Below are 20512 nucleotides of genomic sequence, written 5' to 3'. Positions count from 1 at the left end.
AAAGGTCGGTGTACAAAGAAAGAAAGTAGTAGGAAAGAAATTCAAGCCTTGAAGTCCGTAGCCATTATTCCCGAGTCAGATATCGAGGGCCAAAAAAACTCCAATTGATCCAGCGACGAAAATATGGGTGGGTGGGTTTTGGAATTATTAGGGGATGGACGACGCAGAGTGACCCAACTTCTTTTCAAAAGGGACTCCAGATGCTCACAGGATCATCGCGTACCTGGGCTACAAGGGTAGGTACAGTGCTTACATAACAATGGGACTACGAAGTACACATATATGTCACGTGGAAATCCAGTGGCTCGTGCAGAAATGAGCCGCTCGGCGTCCACGGTCTCTCTCACCTTCAATTTGCTCTGCGACGGATCTATTGGGCCGATAATTCGCCAATACATCCGTTGCTAATGTTTCATGCTCACTCTCTGTTGATTAGTTGGGATTCGAAGTAGAGCCACCGAAAAAGATTCCATCTCTCCGCGATTCCATCGTCCTTCGCGTAGAGATAGGTCCGAGGCACCCCGATCGGCGAGACTCGGAGCCACGCCACGCTCGAGTCCTCTGATCTCGGCTGCTAGGATTGCTCTGAAGAGATGTATATTTCCCGCAGCGATACCGTGTCACTGTGATGCTTCTCTGTTTACGTTGTATATCTCTGTGGTCAACTCCAATTATTATGCACATAGGTACGAATACATGATTGTGTTTACCGTGGCTAGACACAACTGTCGAGAAAACGTACCTACGACACCACGCTTATAGGTGTGGGTAGGTGGGGTACATTTTCTCGACAATTGTGTCGAGTTACTATAAAGTGGCGGCGCAAAAGTTCCGACCAACTTGAATTTTTATTAACTTTCAACTTGTAACTGGTATCATGGTGGTGGCGGATTGTTAAGAACTCCTCCGTTGTGCTCTTAACTATCAAGTAGAGGTATAGGTAATATCTCAGGAGTGTGACGTGACAGCTATGAGCCAGGAACGCCCAGGTATCCGGGGTATTCCCGCTCCGTCACGTGTTTGTCTCTTCCGATAGTAAGTGGGTCCTAAGCGTTCCGAGTCGTCCCTTCCTGCGCGGCGAGAGGGTTGAAAATGCATCGTCGTTGATTGGTCGACCCGCTTCGACCTGCTCGCAATAGCCGAGGACCGAAGGGGAGACCAAACCTTCCATGATGTCTTTGACTTGTAAGAAACTGACTTGAGTTGCAGCCACTGGCACAATTTCACCTTGGACAGGTATAATCAAACAGAAAGGCCGGTTGACGCCTGAGCGGATAACCATCAGCTTTCAGCACGCGGCTTTGATCTCTTCCCCTGCCGAAACTGTCCGCGCAATTCAGCTTCCGCCCGCACGAATAGCTGTCCTCAAAACACATTTGACAACCACGAGTCCTCGTCCGCCACCATGGCCGCTCTCCGCTCTACTTCAGCCAGAGTCCTTGGCTCGGCGATGAAGCCCAACTTCCGCCCTGCCATGTTCACTCGTTCCATGGCTTCGGTCACCGACGCACCGTCCGAGAATCCTCGCATGAAGACCTTCCAGGTCTACCGCTGGAACCCCGACACACCCACCGAGAAGCCGCGCATGCAGAAATACACCTTGGATCTTAATAAGACCGGACCCATGGTCCTTGATGCCCTCGTCCGGATTAAGAACGAGCTGGATCCGACCCTGACTTTCAGGCGGAGTTGCCGGGAGGGTATTTGCGGCAGCTGTGCCATGAACATCAATGGGCAGAACACCCTTGCTTGCCTGTGTAAGTGGCACGTCATTGGGATTCTTTGGTGGATGACGTCGTACCCAATCTTTCGACCGCACGTCTCAACACACGGAGCTAACATTCTTACCAGGCCGCATCAATACCGATGACAGCGCTGAGACGAAGATCTACCCCCTCCCGCATACCTACGTCGTCAAGGATCTAGTGCCGGATCTCACCCACTTCTACAAGCAATACAAGTCTATCAAGCCCTACCTGCAGAGAGACACCCCTTCCCCAGACGTACGTGCCCAACAACCCCCCGGTCTTCCTCGCTCACACATGAGGTCATCTTCCTTTTCTTGGTCCACTAACAGTAGAATAGGGCAAGGAATACCGCCAGACCAAGGCCGACCGCAAGAAGCTCGATGGTCTGTATGAGTGCATTCTGTGCGCCTGCTGCTCGACATCGTGCCCCTCGTACTGGTGGAACTCGGAGGAGTACCTCGGTCCCGCCATCCTCCTCCAGTCCTACCGCTGGCTGGCCGACTCGCGTGACGAGCGCGGCGCTGCGCGGAAGCAGGCCCTCGACAACTCCATGAGCCTGTACAGGTGCCATACCATTCTCAACTGCACCAGGGCATGCCCCAAGGGCCTGAATCCCGGCCTTGCCATCGCTGAAATCAAGAAGCAGATGGCGTTCTAATCGCTGGCCGAGGGTCGAGGACGAAATCGTGTACAGGTATTGGACAGGACTGGGGGTGCGTGGGGGCGGGGCCTTCCCGTGAGAACGGGAGTAAAGGGAGGATGACAAGGGGAGGCTAGTGGAGGAGGTTAACATGTGACTGAAGAGCCTGAATATGGGGAAAATGTGATGCCGGCGAAGGGCAATCATTCCGAATTTCCCTGCATGCTGCAGGTTTTTTCGCAATCGCGTTGGACAAAGTGTACTTTACAGGCATGGACGGAGTTCAGACCACGAGGTGCAATACAATTTTTTCTTATACTGTTACCCAGGGTTCCTCGGATCACCTTGACAAACGTGTCGCGTTGCATTGGTTTTTGCTAAGGAGCATGTCGCTGGCTAGTTACATTGGGACAGACAGACGGTGGGCACGATCAGGCAAAGTCGTGTGTTGAAAAACAGCATTGATCATTCCGTGGTAAAAGAGATGGAAAAGCAGAGAAGAAACTCCCACACTACACCGTCACGTCGCCATGCCCAGTGGTTCAGCTGACAACTCTCGTCTTCTATTCCTCCTGCCTCGGCACGCCACCCACACGCCCCGTCTTGCGCTCAATCATGTCGTCCATAAAATCGATGACATCCACCATGTTGGTGAGCGAGTTGAGCTGTATGCGCTCCGCCTTGGACAGCAGCGAACGCTTGTCGGGTCCCATACCTGGCCCGCACATCTCGTTGAGGTGGTGCAAGATGAGCTTCAGGTGGAGCGGGGCGCGGGCGGCGTGGCGGAGGAAGGATTCGACAGCAGACCAGGGACAGGTTTCGTGGCCGGCGTAGAGGGCCGGGTTGGCGAGGATGCCGCGGGCCGACATGAGACCGGCGAGTTTGGTCGTGCTCGGTCTGAAGGGTGTTGACGACGAGGTGGCTGGCGGGTGCCGGTGCAGGGCGCTGCCGTTTTCTTGTGGCGCGGAGCTCAAGGCGCGAGATGGACCTGTGGATGTTGTAATGGTAGAAGTCTGGGGGCTTCTCGAGAGGAGGGGTGAAAGCGGCAGGGATGTGAGGGAGAAGACGTCTCCCGAGAGGAGGATGGGGAGGGTATCGCCGTATTTCTCGACGAGGATGGCGAGAGACTCGCCGAATATAGGTGCGCTGGAGGGGGTGGACCGCGTCCGAGGGTGGATGGTGAGGAAGTCGATATGGCGGTCCTGAGGGTGGCCTATGACGGTGTCGATAAAATCCATCGTTCTCCTTGATGTCTCGTCAGTCGTCGTCCCGGGGGGCAGGGAGAGGGCCCTGGAATATAGTCGGGTCGACTCCAAACCTACCGGAGGTCCGTATGAACCCGAATCTTGACACTAACGCTACGTCCTTTGGGGTTTTCCATCTCTTTTTCTTTGCCGACGGCCCAGCCATCTCGTGCAAGTCTCTCACGGGTCTCGATTACCATGTCTCTTACGAGTTCCCGGCGCCCCATCAGCGCGGCACCTAGGGTTTCGGCGCAAGCCCATGACTGGGGACATCCACAGTTCAGATCGACGCCGTTGACGTAGGGCGCTGCCAGAGACGATGATCGTGCCAGTTCGATCGGGCTATTGGCCCCGAACTGAATGATAGTCGGGGGCTGTGGCCCTTGTGTTGATAATGTAAAGTCTTGTAGATTCTCGGTCAGAAACATGCTGTCCTGCAATTCATCGGGTGGCAGAAAGACACGACAGACATACCGCTGTCTCTCGCTAAATGGCTCCGATTAAATTCCTTGGAGAGGATCATGGGAGTGAAGCAGATATCTGTTCCATACTCATAGACAGTCCTTCTAAACGCAAGCTAACCGACATGTTGTTACAATTGAGTCTAAACCCCTGGAAAACGGAGCGTTTGGTATGCATACTTTGCTGTATCTCACCATTGGGGCGGATACGTAGAGAAACCGGTCCTGACGCCTGGCAGCGTCAAATAATTTGAGGGGACTAGAGTTGATGTGAGCACCGATATCCGTTTTGTCTGACGGAGTCGCTGGTGAGGTGTGTGCAGGGTTGGACATCGCTCCGTAGGTGAGCGACAGGCACATACTGAAGGTCGGGGCAGGGAACATCGTCCCAAGCTCCGTTATCCATTTTGACTTGGTACTAGTGAAAGCAAGCAGGTACTTCGTAAACTTCCTGATCGACGCATCCCGCAATGCTCATGTCGGGGCTTTGGTCGATGGAGAAGCAACGATATTTTGCGGAAGATCGACTGTTCGGTGAATGTGGGGGCGGGGGTGGGTCCGCACTGTCCTACACCGACATACACCGAGATACACCGAAGACTGTGCCAAACCCCCGATTCAGAAAGTCAGTCCATCAGATAGGTTCTGGCTTGTAATTTGGCATCCTGACAGCGTAGTTGATGTGATGCCCAATACACGTCAGGACTTATCCCTCTGTCATACGTGCGATATACTACAGTCTACGGAGACACAGTAGCTTCTGCGCGGCCTCGGGGCCCTTGGGATTGACTGGGGTTGGTTCCACGCGACTGGGACTGGGTTTCTAGTGGGTTTGCTGCAAGGGGGCGGAGTTGGCCTCTGGAATTCATCCTGCAGCTGCAGAAGACAGCAGGAGATCCGTTCGACCAACATCTCAATGGCTCCTGGCCAGGGTTGAATCTCGATATCAAACCGGCGAACAAGCCGGTTTTCGTCCACGCCGAGAACTTGAATGGTCAATCGTTTTGAAGGACTTCTCGGGGAAGTGTCAGCGGTTCTGACCATTTTCAGGGCTCAAAACGCAGCTGTATAGAAGATATGCAGTGTCTGGTCTACCAAGTTCTCCACGGTGGCAATGACGAAAGCTTGAGTACTGAAGATGGTTGTTATTCTTCTGCCGCTATAGTCAACGATATTCCCCACCACCTTTTGGTGCCAGGCTCGTTTCTCAGCTGCCTGTGACCTCTCTCAAGTGATATAGTGATGGGTGTCAGTCGCCCACCCACTCTATAGCTTGCGGTCTTGTCTTTCGGCCTTTGAATAATTCTCCAAGGCAATGTAAACCAGGACTTCGACGGACGTGATGCCTTCCCTTGAACCCTCCTCTTACTCCCCCACCACCCCCTCTCGCGAACGCCGTGCTCCAGGACGTATTCCAAGCTGGCCCCGTGCATTCCTACATCGGAACAATTTTGGTGATGGTACTGCTTTAGCCCCATACCCAGCCTCCTCCTTGATATCGTAAAGTATGGTAATTGTACACTGAGAAATATGTGCCGGAGATGAGGAAAAAAAAAAGTAAACGCAAAACAAAAGAGAAAAGAAAAAGGGGGCAAAAGGCAAGAGGCAAAAGGCAGGGGCGTTAAATGTTGCTCGTCTCCTCGTATTTTGAGGTAGCCACTACTAAGCAAGCAGTGCAAGTCATATTCCAAAGACGAAACGCTCCCCTTGAACGCCGAGCCCACGCCCAAGGGTTGAGAATGCGATGTAGTTGTCATGAGTCGAGCCACGTCTCGTTCAAGATTCGACGACTTCACCCTCATCCTCGTCCGACAGTTTCGCTCGTTTGCTATCCCGGCCATCAGCGTCCAAGTCTGCGTCTTTCCTCTTTGACGCGGGTGAGAGGATGTCGTTCCCATTGGTCTTGGCGGCGCCCCTCACAGTCGCCTGGGACCCTGATTCCGTGTTGGTTGTATCGTCGCGGCCGCCGCCGTTGGCCCTGTCAGCATCGCGCGGAGTTCCTGCGGTCGAAGACAGGTTGTCACCTGGTGGATCTTTGGGCCGCCGTGTGCTCTCAATGTCGAACGCCGGCGACGGCAGTGTTCGGTTGCGCTTCTGGAGGGGGTTCTCGGTATAAAACTGGCGTATTATGTCAATGGCGAGGGTGCACTTGGACTCATCGCCATTGACAGCCTTCCACCACGGCTGATCGTCCACGTCGGAGATCTGTTGGGAAGTGTGGACGCTGGCGAAGAAGATGGCCGCGATGGCGATATCCCTGGCGTCCAGTATAAGGGGCATGTAGGTGAGGCAGGCGTCGTTGCAAAACGCCCAGGCGGACTGTCGCAAGCTCTTATTCTGCACGATATCGAGGCGATGTAACATTTCAAACATCGGATGATATGGGTTGTCGGCTATCAGATCGAATGTCAGGAGTTCCAGCATGAGCTCTTCGTAAGCCAGGATGTTGTCCCTCCATCGCCAATACTCCTTGCTCTGCTCGTCGATGATGAGTTTCGAGTTCTTCTGCGCAACCTTGGCGACTGTGATAATAATGTCTTTTGTTTTGCGACAGTTCTCTTCCGTCTTATTGGCGAGGAAGAGGGCGGTTGCAGCAATGTTCTACCAAATTGAGACTTGTCAGATTTGGGCCACAGTCCGTTTCACGAAAATCGAAAGGTGTAGTAGTTGAAATGTACTCACATAGTGATGGATACCGCCCTTCTCCTCGACCATGCTATATCGCATATAGAGCCGATGGAAGAAGACGCCAGCGACCCACATGGTGATCTGAGGAAGATCCAGCATAACGCCAGCCTGGTAGATAAAGTTCACGCCCTTAGCACGGCGTAACCTTTCCTCTGCTGGAGAGATTCCATCTAGGACTGTCGGCGTGCTGACTACTTCGTCAGTGTCGAAGTACCACTGCCTCTTCCCATGCGGTAATGGAGTATGTGCCCGGGAAAGTGGCGAAGGTTGCGAAGGCTGGGAAGATTGTACGTCTCGACGGGAGTGAGGCCGTGGCGGTGATGTTCGTGATGAGCTCGTTGGAGGACTAGGCACGGCTGGTGGAACGTCCCGCAGCTGTCGAATGGGCGATCTGGAGGAAGACACTGGTTGGGGCACCGCGGCCACTGTGGGAGGCTGGTACCCTTCGCGCGGGGGGCGCCATCGATCAATGTTTGCCATAGCCGCGACTATAATAAAAGGATATCAGGCGGTCTGCATGGGGACAGTCGGTATGTGGCAATCGGTTGTGCATCGGGAGATACGCTTTGCTGGGTGGATTCGATTTTATTAATGAATGAATGAATGGATGGATGGATGGATGAATTACCTTGGACCGCGCTTTCAACTCGATTGTCCGACACCCATATCTTATCGCGACCGACTTAAAAGAGTTGGGTCAGGTGATGTGGCGGTGCAGTCTTCTACTTCGTACCGATTGCGGCGGGTGGCGTAACGGTACAACGTACTTTTGTACTGAGTAGTGACGCAACATCAGCAACGGAAAACGATAAACTCTACGCAGCAGTGAAGACAATCCAAGAGAGAGCAGGCACCCATGACGGTCAGTTGATTATTGTAAACCGTAGCACTGTAGTAATGGAATAATACAATGGATCCCATGGCGAGATAAATTCTGTGTTGCTGACTCGACGACTTGGAACTACCACATGGCGCTGTAGAGGAAGTCAAGAAGTTGATCCTAACGTATCCCAGCCTCGTGTGGAATGTAACTGCACTGGAGCTGCCAAGGGGACGATACCCCGGATGATACTCCGGTGGAAAGAGCTGGAAATATATATGGGTATCATGTTTGCTGAGATCTAGAAGACATGCCTTGCCAGACTATGGCTTAGGAGAGAATCCGCGACTTCATATGCCCTCCATGTCATTGCGTCCCCATAGCTTTACGGTTCTGTCATGACCTCCACTCACAATCCACTTCCCATCGCCACTCACGTCGACGCTCGCAACAGGCCCTGTGTGTCCACTAAGTGTATGGACAAGGCTCCAGTCGTCGGCCGAGAAAACCTTGACCTTGGTGTCGAACCCGCTCGAGACGAAGAAGCTTCCCGACTTCTTCGGCTGCTGAGCTCCCTTGTCGTCCACGCCCGGTGGAGTGCCATCCACCGGGTCGTCCAGCCCCTTGAACCATCTCAAGTCAGAGACGGCGCTGGTGTGGCCGCCTAGCGAGCTTGTACTTTGCACTTTTCGAACATCCCAGCACTTGATCCAACCGTCAGCCGATCCAGACAAGACCCTGTGTCCGTCTGTGCCCCAGTCCAGGGCGTGGATGGGCCTGATGTGCTCGTCGAGAATCATGACGGTTCGGCCCGACCTCATATCCCAGATCCGCCCAATGCTGTCCAGGCCAGCACTGGCCAAGAGGGAACCGTCCGTATTGAAGCTCACGGCGTAGACGCCTCGCGAATGGCCCTCTTGTAGCAGAATTTCTGAACTTTTCTCGACATCCCACAGTCTCCAAGTCGTGTCTTCGGATGCAGAGGCAAGGTATCGGCCAGAAGGATGGAATTCGACTCGGCACACACGGGCACTATGCCCACTCAGCGTAGAGAGCGGGGTATCTTGTTTCAATGACCAGAGATGGATGGCGCCTTCAGCACCCCCGGAAGCAAGATTGACCGAGTCTGGAGATACGTTCCTCTCCGGACGCGTGGCCCCTGGGAACCACGACAGACCGCTGATTTTGTTGGTATGACCCCGCAGATTCAGCCTCTCCGTCAAGTTCGGGATCTCGATAAGCCTAACTGAGCCACCCCAGTTGCCGACTGCGACCAGCTCGCCATTGGGAGCAATCCTCGTCATGCTAACGTGTCGATCGCCTGCTGTCTGACTGCCCTGCAACTCGAAGCCCTGTATCTTCTCCTTGATTTGTTTCCGAAACTTCACGTGGGTTCGGAGGGGTATTGTCGACTCTTGTTTTTGGAACTGAATTCGCCGTTTAGCGCGTGGTAGGGAAAACTGGGCAATGTTGACGCGCGATTCGAGAAGCTGCGGGCCGCCTCGTGAATAAAACTCTTCTTCTTGTTCCTCTTCTCCTTCTTTCTCGGCCTCGTCCGCTGCATCCTTCATCTCGACATCGGCTTGCTCCAGACCAGCAAGCTCCTTCTGAATGGCCAGCAGTTGTCTCAGGCGATCTCTCCTTTCGGCGGGACCCTCCCCGAATAGCGTGACGGGTTCTCCGAGCTCTCTGAGGTTCGCGCGGACCCTCCCATCATCCGTGGGGACCGCAATGCTCGCAGCAAGTCGCTTTCGCTCAAACTGGGCTAGGACCGCAGAGGCCTTCTCGGATCCTAAACCAGCGGAGGCGGAGGGAATATCGTAATCATGATCAACGGGAACATCTTCAAGCGCAATGCCCTTATCCTCGTCCATGGCCTCTTCCACGTACGCCTGGCGCTCCGGGTGCATCATGATGGGCGACTTTTGGGCGAACAAGGCAGCTCCTTTGCCAAACCGAAATGAATGTTGCCGACAGGTCGTAATCTTTGGGGCACCCTAAAATGCTGGCTGATTCAGGGAAGGAAGAAGAATTCGATCGGTATTACGACTCGTTTGCGCTATGTTAGAAACCACACAAAGCTCCGCGCTCAGGATCCTCAGGACCGCGTTTACGAAGTACCCTTACTGTACGGTACCCGCACCAATTCCCCACTTTTTTTAAGGTACTTACAAGATAGGTACTTCGAAGTAGCCGCCCATCCCATCCCCCACCTTGACTAAGGTATCATCTTGAATCCATCTATCTATACTACACCGTAAATAAACACAATGACCATCAAAACAGCGTCTTTCATAAACGGCTGTACGAATAAAGCAGAAAAACAGCATTCATTTAACATGTTCCCAGCCTCGATTATTGACATTGGGATACATACGACTCTTAGAGAGTGAGCATGTTCCCATTGGCGCGCTGCCAACCGCTGCCTCACTTGAAGGCTGTACCTGGCATTTGACTCGAGATGGATCGAAGGGAACTACTTCGACTGCCAGGGGCTTAAAGGCTGCCAAAGTCATCGATGGTATGAGCACCAGATTGTCAAACATGCGAGCGGCGTGTAACTATGGATGTTGTATCATTAGGCTTGTTAAAACAAACATGGTGGACGGCACCTCTCCGGCCGACTCCAGAACGTCGTTTCTTCGACACTCCCCGTGTCTGTCGAAGGGGATTTTAATGTTATACTTTTCTTTTTCCCTCCGAGTCCGAGCCTGGAGCTCGTCCGTCCATTGATCCCCGACCCTTGCCTGCCCCGGTCCACCCTCAGCGACAATCGTCACCTGAGCCCCAACCCAAAGCAAAAGGAGATACTGAATACTGAATATTGAAGAGACAGTGGGACAACGCAAAGAAACGACAAACCAATTAAATACCAGCTAAACGTCCCATGGCGCCTTCACCGTCGTAGGCTCGACGGAGCGGCACCCTCAGCTAGGGGTACCCTCGCGGCTCTTGCTTTCTCGCTTGCCGAGGAAGCCACGACGGATAGAGGACTTGGGACTGTCGGGAACGGAAGAGCTGTCACCGGATGGGGTGAAGGTGCTCTTCATCACGACGGTGCCACTGCCGACTTTGATCTCTTTCTCAACCGCTGCACCTGTCTCGTCCACGACGTAGAGGCTCTCGCCAAATTCCTCGTCACTGCGGAATGTCTTGTCTCCCTTGACTACGATCTTGAACTGCGTATCTGGTGTGCAGACCCACTTGAACGTTTCGTTGAAAGTCACGGTTCCACTCGACTCCCTGTAATGCTGCGTTTTCCCAACTGTCTTTGTCTTGGGTGTCAGTTGGTTAAGGACGACATAGATTTGAGAAGACGGCGGATAACCAGACGCCGAAACGACCGTAATGGCGGCAAGGCCAGATCCAGGGCCTGCGGGATTGGTGCTGTAGACGGATGATGCGCCGATGCTCCTGCTCCTGTTGTGGCCGAGTGTTGGCCCGTTCGTAGCGCCAGGGTTCGCAGTGGTCGGCGGCGTACGGATTGGGCTTTCTGGTTCATCTGGGATGGGACCCAGGACGGTAGATCGCTTGAGCTCGTTTCCGTTCTCCATGATTGTGGGGGTATCGTAGGTCGCCGTCGTCTCGTCGTCATCGTCCTTTTTGTCCCTAGAAAAGATGTTGCGCACAATTCCACCGACGCCCGAGCCGACCACGCCTACAGCCTTGACGGGAGCGCCAGCGACTCCAGTGACGATGCGCCCGGGAACGGCAAAAGTGCCGGAGAATGTCGAGGTTCCCTGACGAGTGCGAGCTACATACGAGGGCCGGAAGAGCATCCTCAGGCGGATGGAACCCGACTTGCCATCCAAAATCAGCCTCGTCTCGCTGGGCTTGAAGGGATCTAATTGCTCAAGGTTGATAGCTGCGCTGCCAAGGAAGTCCGGTTTGTCGGCGAAGTCCCAATCCCACACGACCACTTTGAAATCGGCAGCGGTACGCGAAGGCACTGGGATCTCAAAGAACTCGTTCCACACGGGATGTAGAGTCTTCTTTTGCACCTTGGTCTTGTACACCTCTTCGCCGTTGAGTTCAAACTTGCAGTAAGGGTCACTCTTGCCGTTGCGATCCGCAGAGGGGAGATTCTCGGCGTCCAGCACGTCGATACGTATATGGCCCATGTTGTTGATGCTCTCGCTGGGATCCAGCTTCATCTTCAGAGGGATGTACTTGAGACTGATCTTGACATTGCAGGGCCGGCCGTCCCTGTCCCTGAGCTTCAGGGTCGTGGGGTTGTTCTAGAGAAATGGTGAGCAGCGGTCAGCAACGGCGGGGCAAATTCTCGAGCCCTTTCGGGACCCGGAAAAAGGGGGCTGGGGGATAACCTACCAAGCACTGCTTCAAGGTATCTAGGGTGTCGCCTTGCAGTTTCGCAATGGTATTCTCCTTGTCCTTCTCGCGTCCTTCAACCGATTGACCCTTTTCCCGAACCTTGAGCGTAAGGCGAGAACAGTCAATCTCACGAATGACGCAGTCTCCAATCTCGTCAAACTTGTGCTTTCTATGTTTGGCGGCGGAAGATGTGTAGGACGGGAAGGCCATGTCGTCGACCCACACTTCGATCTGCGTGTTGGATTCGGGCATTTCGGCTTCCATCAACCTGAAGATAAGCAGTCCACTCTCGTATTTGAGCAGCTGCTCGGGGGACAGGTGCAACTTGGGCGGACTAGGCAGGTCCCTGGATGGCCTGCCCACGGTGGGTGTTGCGGGTGTCACTGGTGACTTTGGCGACGTTGGTTCAGACTCTACCGACTGTGGCTTATCTAGGGTGGCGTTGAATTTGCCGGCAGTGGCAGACCGTGCGACGAGAGAGTCCCCAGTCTCCTCGGATGCCACGTCCTCTTCTTGCTTTTCTTCGTCTTCCTCTTCTTCGGGGTCGGCAATGTTTAGACACGGGTAGAAGGCAGCGTTGTAGATGAGGATACCCTTGGCAATGCCCTTGCCGTGGAGTCGAAGGCCTGCTTCCCTGTACTCTTTCTGGTCATGAACCAGATACTCGCCGTTCTCGTCCTGCGCAACGAAATCTCCGGTGGCAATCTGCACGTGACCTAGACTGCGGTCTTTGCCCAGCTTTTCGGCGTCCATGACCTCGAGTGTGATTTTTTCCCGGTTGGAATGAACTGGCACATACAAGACCTCGTCCCAGTCTGGGTCGAGGGTGTTCAAGTGAGTGACGGTGCGTGCCTTCTCGAGACCCGAAAGCAGCAAACGGACATAGGGGTCGGATTTGCCCAGCGCTTCAAAGTTGCGCAGATCACGGGCGCCCTTGAAATGGAAGCGCATGACGCCAATGGGAGTGACGTAGCCACCGGTCCCGGACAGAACACCAGAGATTGCGACGGGCTTCCACTGAGCCTTCATCTTGACCCGTCCCGTGGGCACCCCGGCGAGCTGGAACCACTCCTGACCCTTCTCCGTGTATTCCAGGATATCTTCGAGCTTGATTTGATACTTTCCAACGACCTGGTCGCCAGCGAGATCACGATCATCTTTGATGGTAACGCCCAGTTTAGCGTGCTTCCTGTCCGTGATGAGCATCTCTTTGGAGCCATCTTCCCAAATGGGGCTGTTGGTCCGTTTAAGTTTCTTTGTCTGATGCACATCCCGCCCGTTTAGGTGAAGAATCGCATAAGGGTTGAGATGGCTTCCGAGACTCTTGGAGGAGTCCAGATCCTTCGCTCGTTCGACAGTGAATCGAAGAATACCGGTGTTCGACTCGGGAGGCGGCTCTTCCCTACCGTCTTCCAACTTGATCGGCCCCAACACGGGGAAGAAATGAATGTCGGCGGAAACCATGCCGCGAGCCTTTCCGTCGGCGATGACCTCCAGCTGTTCATTCTCATGGACATTGAGCTCTTCTATGCGTTCCAGCGGGAACGAAGCCGCTCCCAGTTCCTTGTGTTTCCTGAAGTCATTATAGTCAAAGACTTGGATGTCGAGAGTATCGTTATAGGAGGTAACGATGATGTAGTGCGTCTCGTTCCACCGGGGATTGGAGGTATCCCGGATATGCTTTGTCCGAGCCAACTCCTGTCTTCTGTTGAGGCTAATGACGGCATAAGGATCGGTTTCGCCGGAGAATCTGTCAGGATTCTTCAGGCCTCGGGCGCCGTGGAGAGTGACAGCAACCACGCCGATGGCCTGGTCTACCGGGGTGCCAGCCAGCATCTTCGCCACCTCAATGGGGAAGACATTGGGCGCGTACATCATGGGCTCCAGGTTGCCATGTATCTGCTCGAGGATGAAACGCTCAAGCCCAGGGATGAAGTTGATATCGAAACCGAACTTCTCTCCACCAAGAGGCTTACAGACATAGTCGATGGTTGGGCGATCCAGGAAAGACATCTCAATCTTCTCGACATGGGGGAAGGGTACCTGCAGTTTAATTTTGAGGCGCATTAGGCCGGAGAATGCCATGTCCTCCACAATGACGTCGAGGCCCTTGCTGATCATGGCCTTGCCGACACGGATTTCCAGGACGACCTTGGGATTGAGCTTGTTCTTGATCTGTCTAGCAGTCATGTCGGCCGTATCATTGGGGGTGAAGCTAAATCTCCAGTCCATGATGACGATGTCATCCTCAGCTTTGGGGTACGTCTTGACGTGTTCCATTCGGGGAGGCTTGGTGCCAAGGGTGAAAGTCTTGAGCTTTAAGCTGTCGAGGAAAGCCGGCGTTGCGGAACTCAGAACCTGGTCGACCGCGTTGACGATGGTCTGGGCCAGGACTGGCTGGTAGATGGGCCAGAATTTGACCAGGAAGGAGTTTATCCATTCAAGCGATTCTTCATCCGTCTCCAGCTTCTTCAACGAGAGCTCGCGGTTGATGTCGTCCCGGAAGTTGCGGCGAACGCGTCGTATCGAAGTCCGATAGTAGGTGGAGCAGACAGCCATCACGATGAAGATCCAACCCAGACCTCCTCCCAAGACAGCGACCAGCCAGGACGATATGCAGGCAAAAACAATGATGGCGGCATTGTGATACCAGTCACCATAGAGGGTGTCGGGAATATTATTTTCGAGCCAGGTGGAATGGTCCAAGAGACTCTCGGTCTCCGTCTCGACGGGCCAGCCGATGCGCGGGGCCCATCCAGTGCGCTCGAACGGCTTCTCACCGTTCGGGGCAGTGTCGTCATCGTTCACAATGTTACCCTCCTCGTCTCTTTCGAGTTCGATGGCGCCCGCCTTAGTTGGTGGTGGCAGATCGGCTGTCGGGGCCTGGTCATCACCGACGTCGGTCACGACAGAGACACCACGGGATCGGTTACTGGAGAAGCCTTCGGGGATAGCCTAAAAAGAAGCGAGAACTCGCGGTCAGCGGCGGGCGCATGAAGTGGCTGGAAGCCGCTGGGAGATCCCGGACTCACAGCTCTGGCCTGGCGCTTCTTCTCTTCGATGCTCGCATCAGGGTCAAAGGTGAGAGCCGTGACGCCGGCCCTCCTAGACTCCTCGAGAATCTTTTGTTGGACATCATCGGCGGTGGTGTTGGTTTCTGGGTTTTGGGCTGACTCGACGACGCCCTCGATCCTGAGCTCGTTCTTTTCCGTGGCCGTAGACATGTTCGTGGAAGATGCCAGCAGACTAAGGGAGCATTCCTCGGCAAAGAAGCAGTACGGTCGTATCAATTGGACGACGGACGGGTCTACTGTGTTATTACGTAGTGACGCATGCGAACGAGTCTGGTTTTACCAGACAAAAAGCCGAGACACTTCGAATAGGAAGCTAGGGGAACCAGATGTGGGTTGTCAATTGTAGCCACGATACGAGGCAATGTGGCCGAACTGGCATCCCAGGACGAATTGGGGAAAAAGACGGAACCGGGAAGGACAAATGTCAGAGATGGGATGTGCGGAGTAGGTGCAGAGGTGAGTAAATCGAGGGAGAGAAGGAGAAAGGATCGGCTGGTGGCCTGGTCCGAGGTCGAAGTACGAATAGAGTCCGAGTGAAAAGAAGTAAAGAACAAAGATGGTGAGAACAGCGTGGCTGAGTAGTGATGAAGCTAGCGAAAGACGAACGAGAGAATGAGGGCAACAAGCTTAGAGCCTAATTGGAAGGTCCCAGACAATAAAGTCTTCAAGTTTCAGGGCCAGTGTTGGTGTTAACTTTGGCGTTGGCATTAGCGTTAGCGGAGGCAGAGGCAGTGTTTGAGGTGGGTGGTTACTGACTTTTCGGTAGCCGGCGACAAGACGGAAGAAGCTAGAGAAGGCCAGTTCAGCCGGTTAGGGATCAGAATCCTTGGATCATCTTGCCAGGGACTGGGTTGCCAATGCCTGCCCAATTAAGGACCTAATTGCCTACACTTTTCCTGTAGGTGTAATTAGGGTAGCACTTGATTGCTTGGTGGTGGTGGGACCTGAACGATGAAAATGCCAGTGTAGCGTAGCAGTGGGAGAAACAGTAGGTACAACGTACAACGTACAGTTTTTGAGTGGGCCCAATGACGACGACAGTGGGTACCAGAGTGCAGGACCTCCAGCCAGCTTCCATGGACAGAATGTGCGGATAGATGTCGGTAACGTCGTATGCATACGGCGTGCCTGTACCGCTAGCTACCTAACCGCTCCGTACCTGGTACACTACGAAAGATTGGGTATCATCTTTCAAGGACATATTCGTACTCCGTCAGGTACTTCGCGAGGCCACTCTCTTCAGTGTACATACGTACAGTACACTACACCAGACAAACGACTTCAGCTGAGCATCTCGAACCAGTGGATCCCATTTAGCGATCACCGAATAGATTTTTGGATACGCATACAACGTACATGCTCACAATTACCCGCTTTGAGTGTGCGTAGTACGAAGTACTTACAAGGTAGGGCAGGTAGTGTATCGTGCCAATGATCGATCGTTCATCGACCGAGCTGTGTTGCGAGATACCTAGGTACGGAGGTACATATACTTTCGATGTACTTGGTAGGTACTGCGGGTAGTAGAGCACTAGCTCACTGCATCCCGCTATAAGAGAACAATCTTTCCTCCCGTGCCGTGCCAACCTCGCAGAGACTAGCCCCATCTCGTATGAATATGATCCTGTTGATAATGCGTGGGAAAATATAAAAAAAAACGAAGAAGAGAAGGGGAAAGAGGAGGAAGTTGAGGCGAGAATCACGAACGAATTATTAACCATAAAACCCGTGTCCGTATTGCTCCCCCCCCTCGGAGTCAGATCCGAGCAATCCTTCTACACGTGTGAGCAAGGCTGGCAGGCCATCCAAATCCTTGTCGCACATCTCGTCCGCTCCAGTCTTGCACTGCTACCCTGTCGGCTCCGAAAGATCTGACGATGCATTGTTTGTATCAGTCTCCATACATGTGACGAGTTCATGAGCTGGTTCAGGCGTTGCTCTAGAAAATGATCTTATTGTTGACAATTCAAGCCATCGAAGCCTATGGCACTTCCGACGAAACGCATCGCAGAGCTGCATTTCCAGCAAGGGGCGGCAAATTATTAATGCTAGCTGCACAATCCACACAGTGATTAATCTCCCCGTCCAGCCCTCCGTCCCCCGAGACAATGACTTGGAAAACCGACACGTCGCCCCAATCTCATATCCGTTGACCATTCGCGCACTTTCTCAATCATGCTAGCCACCCTATTTATTTGGCAAATTCCCAGGCGCTACTGCGAGGCGAGGGACGATCCATTAAACTACGAAGTAGGTACCCGAATTATTACCATACTCCTGGCCTTGGTTCGGAATGAAAGCCAAAACTTGAAGGGCTATCCACAACATGCACTATGTACATACGTTCTAAGGATCCATAGACACGACAGCATGTGCCTGCTTCGTACTTCCCATCGTCACGCGTCTTGCCAAATCCCTTCGCACAACGTGCGGTGTGTCCTGGCTCTCTTCTGCTTGTCTCACAAAGTTGGGGACACCAAAAAAGAGGGGGAAAAATACAATGCAAACCAACCTCACCGACCCGGAAGGGACAAATTAGGGTCTTGTATCACTTTACTGCAATTGTCTCCCAAGCGAGAAGCCATCTGGGAACACTTCGTAGAAGTAGGAAATATAGCCTCTGTAATACACTAATACAGAGATACGAGGCACGTACGTATGGAAATAATCACTCCACAAACTCCATCGATAGATATCTTTCAGATCATGCCCAGACCCGTCCGCACTGGCAGCAAAGATCATTGGGATAATCAGCCAGCTGGGTTTACTTCGCATACGTCTGAATTTTGAGTCGAATGACTAGGAGTAGGTTTGAATTTAAGTCTACACATCTACTTGTCAAACTGGAAAAAAGAATGAAAACTGGTAGAAGTCCACCGCGCCAAACATCTAGGTGAGAGCTTTCTTTTTTAAGCAAAAACAAAACGCCATTTCCGCTTCAAACCTATAACGTGACGCCGATACCAAGGGATTCCGTGTAAACAAGGCGATAACTCCCCTGCCACAAAATCCAATGAAAATAAAAAATTCTGCGAGATGATACTCAACCTGCGCACGAGAAAAGAATGGAGACACCTGTAAAACATCGCGAGTCCGACGTGGAAGCAGGACAGAATCTGGGGTGAAAATAGCGGAAATACGTTGTAAAGATGAGAATGACCAAGCAACACGACCAAAAAAAGTGAGAAGGGAGAGGGGCCTGATTTCGATTCTTTCTTCGCCAAATTTCCATCAATATCCAAAGTCATGCTGATGGACCGGACAGCGCCCTGGGTTCTTGACGAACCAAGCCGAAATGCAAGCCCGGTGGAATCGGCATAGGCACTCCAGCCTGGCCATAGGCACACCTACTTCAAATTCCTCTAGACAAATTGTGCACTCGGCCGAGTCGATACAGTCCTTTTCCGTAGCCACATACGGGAACATCCCAGTGCGGCGCCGAGTACGGGGGGGAGGAGTGCCGCCTGCGGTTCCCGCCATCGTCGCCCCGCTGCTGGGCCGGGTACTGTGTGATGTAATACAGTCGGTGATGTGAGCTTCCCGTAATGACTCGAAGTTGGGCAACTCGCGAGAGGGAAGCTCCCGATGACAGACGGGACATTCGTCCTCTTCTGCGATCTGTGGGGGCGATGGCAAGGCACGATCTCGTGCCTGAGACGAAGACGAAGACAGCGCAGCGTCGAGAAAGGATATATTCCGTGAACTGCCAGCCCCAGGATAGACGGAAGATGGCGAAAGGGAGTAAGTAGAAGCCACTCGAGCGTTAACATGGCCTGAGGTAGAACCAGCGGTGCCTCTGGACGAACCAGCAACTCCAGGAGTGGAGCCAGAATGCTGAGAAACAATTCTGATTAGTTGATGCAGGAGTAAGAAGAGGGGTTTCAATTCGGAGAGGGCTTACCGTCACGCTTCTATTTCTCGTAGAATAGGGATCTTGAGCAGGACGAGCTGGGAGATATCCCTGAAATCGACTAGGTGACGGGATAGAGCCGAGCCCAGCAATCGCGTTACTGTGTGACCTGTAATGCGACCTCCGCGTGGATGCCTGATTCGGCGACCGCTGAAGTCCTGGAGGCGACGGGTTCGGATCTGGAACACATGGGTTGCACAGACGAACACGCTGGCCGCCACCGAATCGGTTGAGATCCACATGGCCGGTGTCTCCAACGCAAAAGGAGGGTGCATATCTCTGGTCGGACGTTCCAAGTTGCTCGGGGGGTCGAACAATGAACTGGTGCGGTATCGTGATTCTATGCGGCGAGCAACTATTACACACCACGCGTCCGCATTTTCTAGTGGACTTTGAATTAGATTCCATAATCTCGGCAGACCCATGGGAGATTAGCGAACCTGCAGTGATGCTTTCTAATAAAAAAGCTGAACTGTGTTCGACAGATTGGGCAGAAGGTTACTTCCGCGTCGGGTTGCCATCGCGGCAGTACGAAACCGGAGGCCCCTTCACCGTCTTCTGCCTGTTGGCTGTTGTCTATTTCTCTCTGGTTTACCTGTTCAGCTGTTGGTCGCCTCCCTGGCCGAGCTATGGGTGGAGATAGTGAGCCATCCGAAAGATCAGCAACCGGGCTCCTCGTGCTGGCGGCCCTCGCCGGATGATCATGCCGAAACTCCTCTTCTATCCGCGATGCTGTAGCTTCCACGTTTGTTTCTTCTTGAAGTAATTCCCGGCGTCTCCTGGGTGTCTCAGTCGCGGATGTAGCAGGCATGTCATCTCCATCAACAGGCGACGGTCTCTCCGATCCTAGGATAGCCGTATCTGGTGTCGTCCCATCATGCACAACTTCATCACTTGGAGGCGATTCCCCCTGTCGTAGGGAAGCTGTTTCCGCAACCACATCTGCAGATTCGACCTCGTCGTCCGAGAGGTGCCGCTCCACGAGATGTGAGGGACAGTCAAAAAAACGGGAGCACTCTTGGTCGTAGAATCGAGCTGTGCGCCAGCGACAGACTTCCGATGATTGTTCAGAGAACGTGCTCTCCGAGTCCGAAGAAACTTCAATGTAATGCCGTTGATCTTGAAGAGTCCCGGTGCTTTGCCCAGCACCTTCGCGGGGACTCGCCATATTATATCATTGGAGCCAGGGCGCGTCGGGACGTAGAACGAACGGGGAACGGCTTTGATAGACCCAGATGTTACTCGAGCTTAGACGCGAAAAAAATATGAAGTCGTATGGTTCGATGGTTCGGCCACGAAAGGAACGAATAAAGTAGAGTCTAAATGTGCGGCAAGCCAGCGGGGCTGTCAGTCAAATTGGAGGGTTCGCCACTGCAGGGTACAGACTTGTAGGTGACACCGGTATTAGAGACTGGTGGGCAAACTTTCAACCATATTGCCGTAGAAGATGAAGTGAAAAAGGATGAGGATTTGAAGAGAGGAAGCACACAAAGATACCGTCGTAGATTCCCATGTGAGGCGACAAGGCTTATCGTACACTAAAGGTGCCCGAGGGGGCTTATCGGCCATGAAGGTGTGTATTCGTAGTGGGTCCA

The 20512-nt window shown here is 53.3% G+C and overlaps 6 protein-coding genes across 6 annotated transcripts; 1 reads left to right on the top strand and 5 right to left on the bottom strand.

Annotated features, from left to right (window-relative positions):
• The first annotated feature begins 1185 nt into the window (after positions 1-1185).
• Positions 1186-2715, top strand: ACRALDRAFT_1060926 (uncharacterized protein). Its single transcript, XM_071016329.1, has 3 exons — positions 1186-1757; positions 1852-2003; positions 2086-2715. Exons 1-3 carry the CDS (start codon positions 1406-1408, stop codon positions 2404-2406), a joined length of 825 nt encoding a protein of 274 aa, XP_070876617.1. The 5' UTR covers positions 1186-1405; the 3' UTR covers positions 2407-2715.
• Positions 2701-4551, bottom strand: ACRALDRAFT_2057302 (uncharacterized protein). Its single transcript, XM_071021805.1, has 5 exons — positions 4456-4551; positions 4274-4352; positions 4107-4209; positions 3746-4035; positions 2701-3590 (listed from the first exon to the last, which is right to left on the bottom strand). Exons 1-5 carry the CDS (start codon positions 4497-4499, stop codon positions 2952-2954), a joined length of 1155 nt encoding a protein of 384 aa, XP_070876616.1. The 5' UTR covers positions 4500-4551; the 3' UTR covers positions 2701-2951.
• A 603-nt stretch (positions 4552-5154) lies between these two features.
• ACRALDRAFT_1074575 (uncharacterized protein) lies at positions 5155-7382 on the bottom strand. The gene is made up of 2 exons (XM_071018259.1): positions 6776-7382; positions 5155-6694 (listed from the first exon to the last, which is right to left on the bottom strand). The coding sequence occupies exons 1-2, from the start codon at positions 7259-7261 to the stop codon at positions 5870-5872; spliced, it is 1311 nt and encodes a 436-aa protein (XP_070876615.1). The 5' UTR covers positions 7262-7382; the 3' UTR covers positions 5155-5869.
• A 426-nt stretch (positions 7383-7808) lies between these two features.
• Positions 7809-9321, bottom strand: ACRALDRAFT_1060924 (uncharacterized protein). Its single transcript, XM_071016328.1, has one exon. It carries the CDS (start codon positions 8903-8905, stop codon positions 7952-7954), a length of 954 nt encoding a protein of 317 aa, XP_070876614.1. The 5' UTR covers positions 8906-9321; the 3' UTR covers positions 7809-7951.
• A 468-nt stretch (positions 9322-9789) lies between these two features.
• Positions 9790-15733, bottom strand: ACRALDRAFT_1039836 (uncharacterized protein). The gene is made up of 3 exons (XM_071015156.1): positions 14966-15733; positions 11931-14888; positions 9790-11839 (listed from the first exon to the last, which is right to left on the bottom strand). Exons 1-3 carry the CDS (start codon positions 15155-15157, stop codon positions 10529-10531), a joined length of 4461 nt encoding a protein of 1486 aa, XP_070876613.1. The 5' UTR covers positions 15158-15733; the 3' UTR covers positions 9790-10528.
• Positions 15734-17786: 2053 nt separating this feature from the next.
• On the bottom strand, positions 17787-20398 carry ACRALDRAFT_2057298 (uncharacterized protein). The gene is made up of 3 exons (XM_071021804.1): positions 19358-20398; positions 18909-19299; positions 17787-18841 (listed from the first exon to the last, which is right to left on the bottom strand). The coding sequence occupies exons 1-3, from the start codon at positions 20083-20085 to the stop codon at positions 18239-18241; spliced, it is 1722 nt and encodes a 573-aa protein (XP_070876612.1). The 5' UTR covers positions 20086-20398; the 3' UTR covers positions 17787-18238.
• Positions 20399-20512: the final 114 nt, after the last annotated feature.

The sequence above is a fragment of the Sodiomyces alcalophilus genome, assembly GCF_042370955.1.
Source record: "Sodiomyces alcalophilus JCM 7366 unplaced genomic scaffold ACRALscaffold_2, whole genome shotgun sequence".
Lineage (NCBI taxonomy): Eukaryota > Fungi > Ascomycota > Sordariomycetes > Glomerellales > Plectosphaerellaceae > Sodiomyces > Sodiomyces alcalophilus.
The sequence above is the reverse complement of the archived record's forward strand: the minus strand, read 5'-3'. Positions and strand labels throughout refer to the sequence as shown.

Excerpts from the sequence above, each read along its gene's own strand:
- ACRALDRAFT_1060926 (XM_071016329.1), top strand. The coding sequence starts at position 1,406 with ATGGCCGCTCTCCGCTCTACTTCAGCCAGAGTCCTTGGCTCGGCGATG. Across the intron at positions 1,758-1,851 it reads GAACACCCTTGCTTGCCTGT|GCCGCATCAATACCGATGAC; the intron begins GTAAGTGGCACG and ends CATTCTTACCAG. Across the intron at positions 2,004-2,085 it reads GAGACACCCCTTCCCCAGAC|GGCAAGGAATACCGCCAGAC; the intron begins GTACGTGCCCAA and ends ACAGTAGAATAG.
- ACRALDRAFT_2057302 (XM_071021805.1), bottom strand. The coding sequence starts at position 4,499 with ATGGATAACGGAGCTTGGGACGATGTTCCCTGCCCCGACCTTCA. Across the intron at positions 4,036-4,106 it reads CCATTTAGCGAGAGACAGCG|ACTTTACATTATCAACACAA; the intron begins GTATGTCTGTCG and ends AGAATCTACAAG. Across the intron at positions 3,591-3,745 it reads AAAACCCCAAAGGACGTAGC|GACCGCCATATCGACTTCCT; the intron begins GTTAGTGTCAAG and ends GGCCACCCTCAG.
- ACRALDRAFT_1074575 (XM_071018259.1), bottom strand. The coding sequence starts at position 7,261 with ATGGCAAACATTGATCGATGGCGCCCCCCGCGCGAAGGGTACCAGCCT. Across the intron at positions 6,695-6,775 it reads AGGGCGGTATCCATCACTAT|AACATTGCTGCAACCGCCCT; the intron begins GTGAGTACATTT and ends TCAATTTGGTAG.
- ACRALDRAFT_1060924 (XM_071016328.1), bottom strand. The coding sequence starts at position 8,905 with ATGACGAGGATTGCTCCCAATGGCGAGCTGGTCGCAGTCGGCAACTGG.
- ACRALDRAFT_1039836 (XM_071015156.1), bottom strand. The coding sequence starts at position 15,157 with ATGTCTACGGCCACGGAAAAGAACGAGCTCAGGATCGAGGGCGTCGTC. Across the intron at positions 14,889-14,965 it reads AGAAGCGCCAGGCCAGAGCT|GCTATCCCCGAAGGCTTCTC; the intron begins GTGAGTCCGGGA and ends GCTTCTTTTTAG. Across the intron at positions 11,840-11,930 it reads ATACCTTGAAGCAGTGCTTG|AACAACCCCACGACCCTGAA; the intron begins GTAGGTTATCCC and ends CCATTTCTCTAG.
- ACRALDRAFT_2057298 (XM_071021804.1), bottom strand. The coding sequence starts at position 20,085 with ATGGCGAGTCCCCGCGAAGGTGCTGGGCAAAGCACCGGGACTCTTCAA. Across the intron at positions 19,300-19,357 it reads ATTAGAAAGCATCACTGCAG|AAAATGCGGACGCGTGGTGT; the intron begins GTTCGCTAATCT and ends AAAGTCCACTAG. Across the intron at positions 18,842-18,908 it reads CGAGAAATAGAAGCGTGACG|CATTCTGGCTCCACTCCTGG; the intron begins GTAAGCCCTCTC and ends ATTGTTTCTCAG.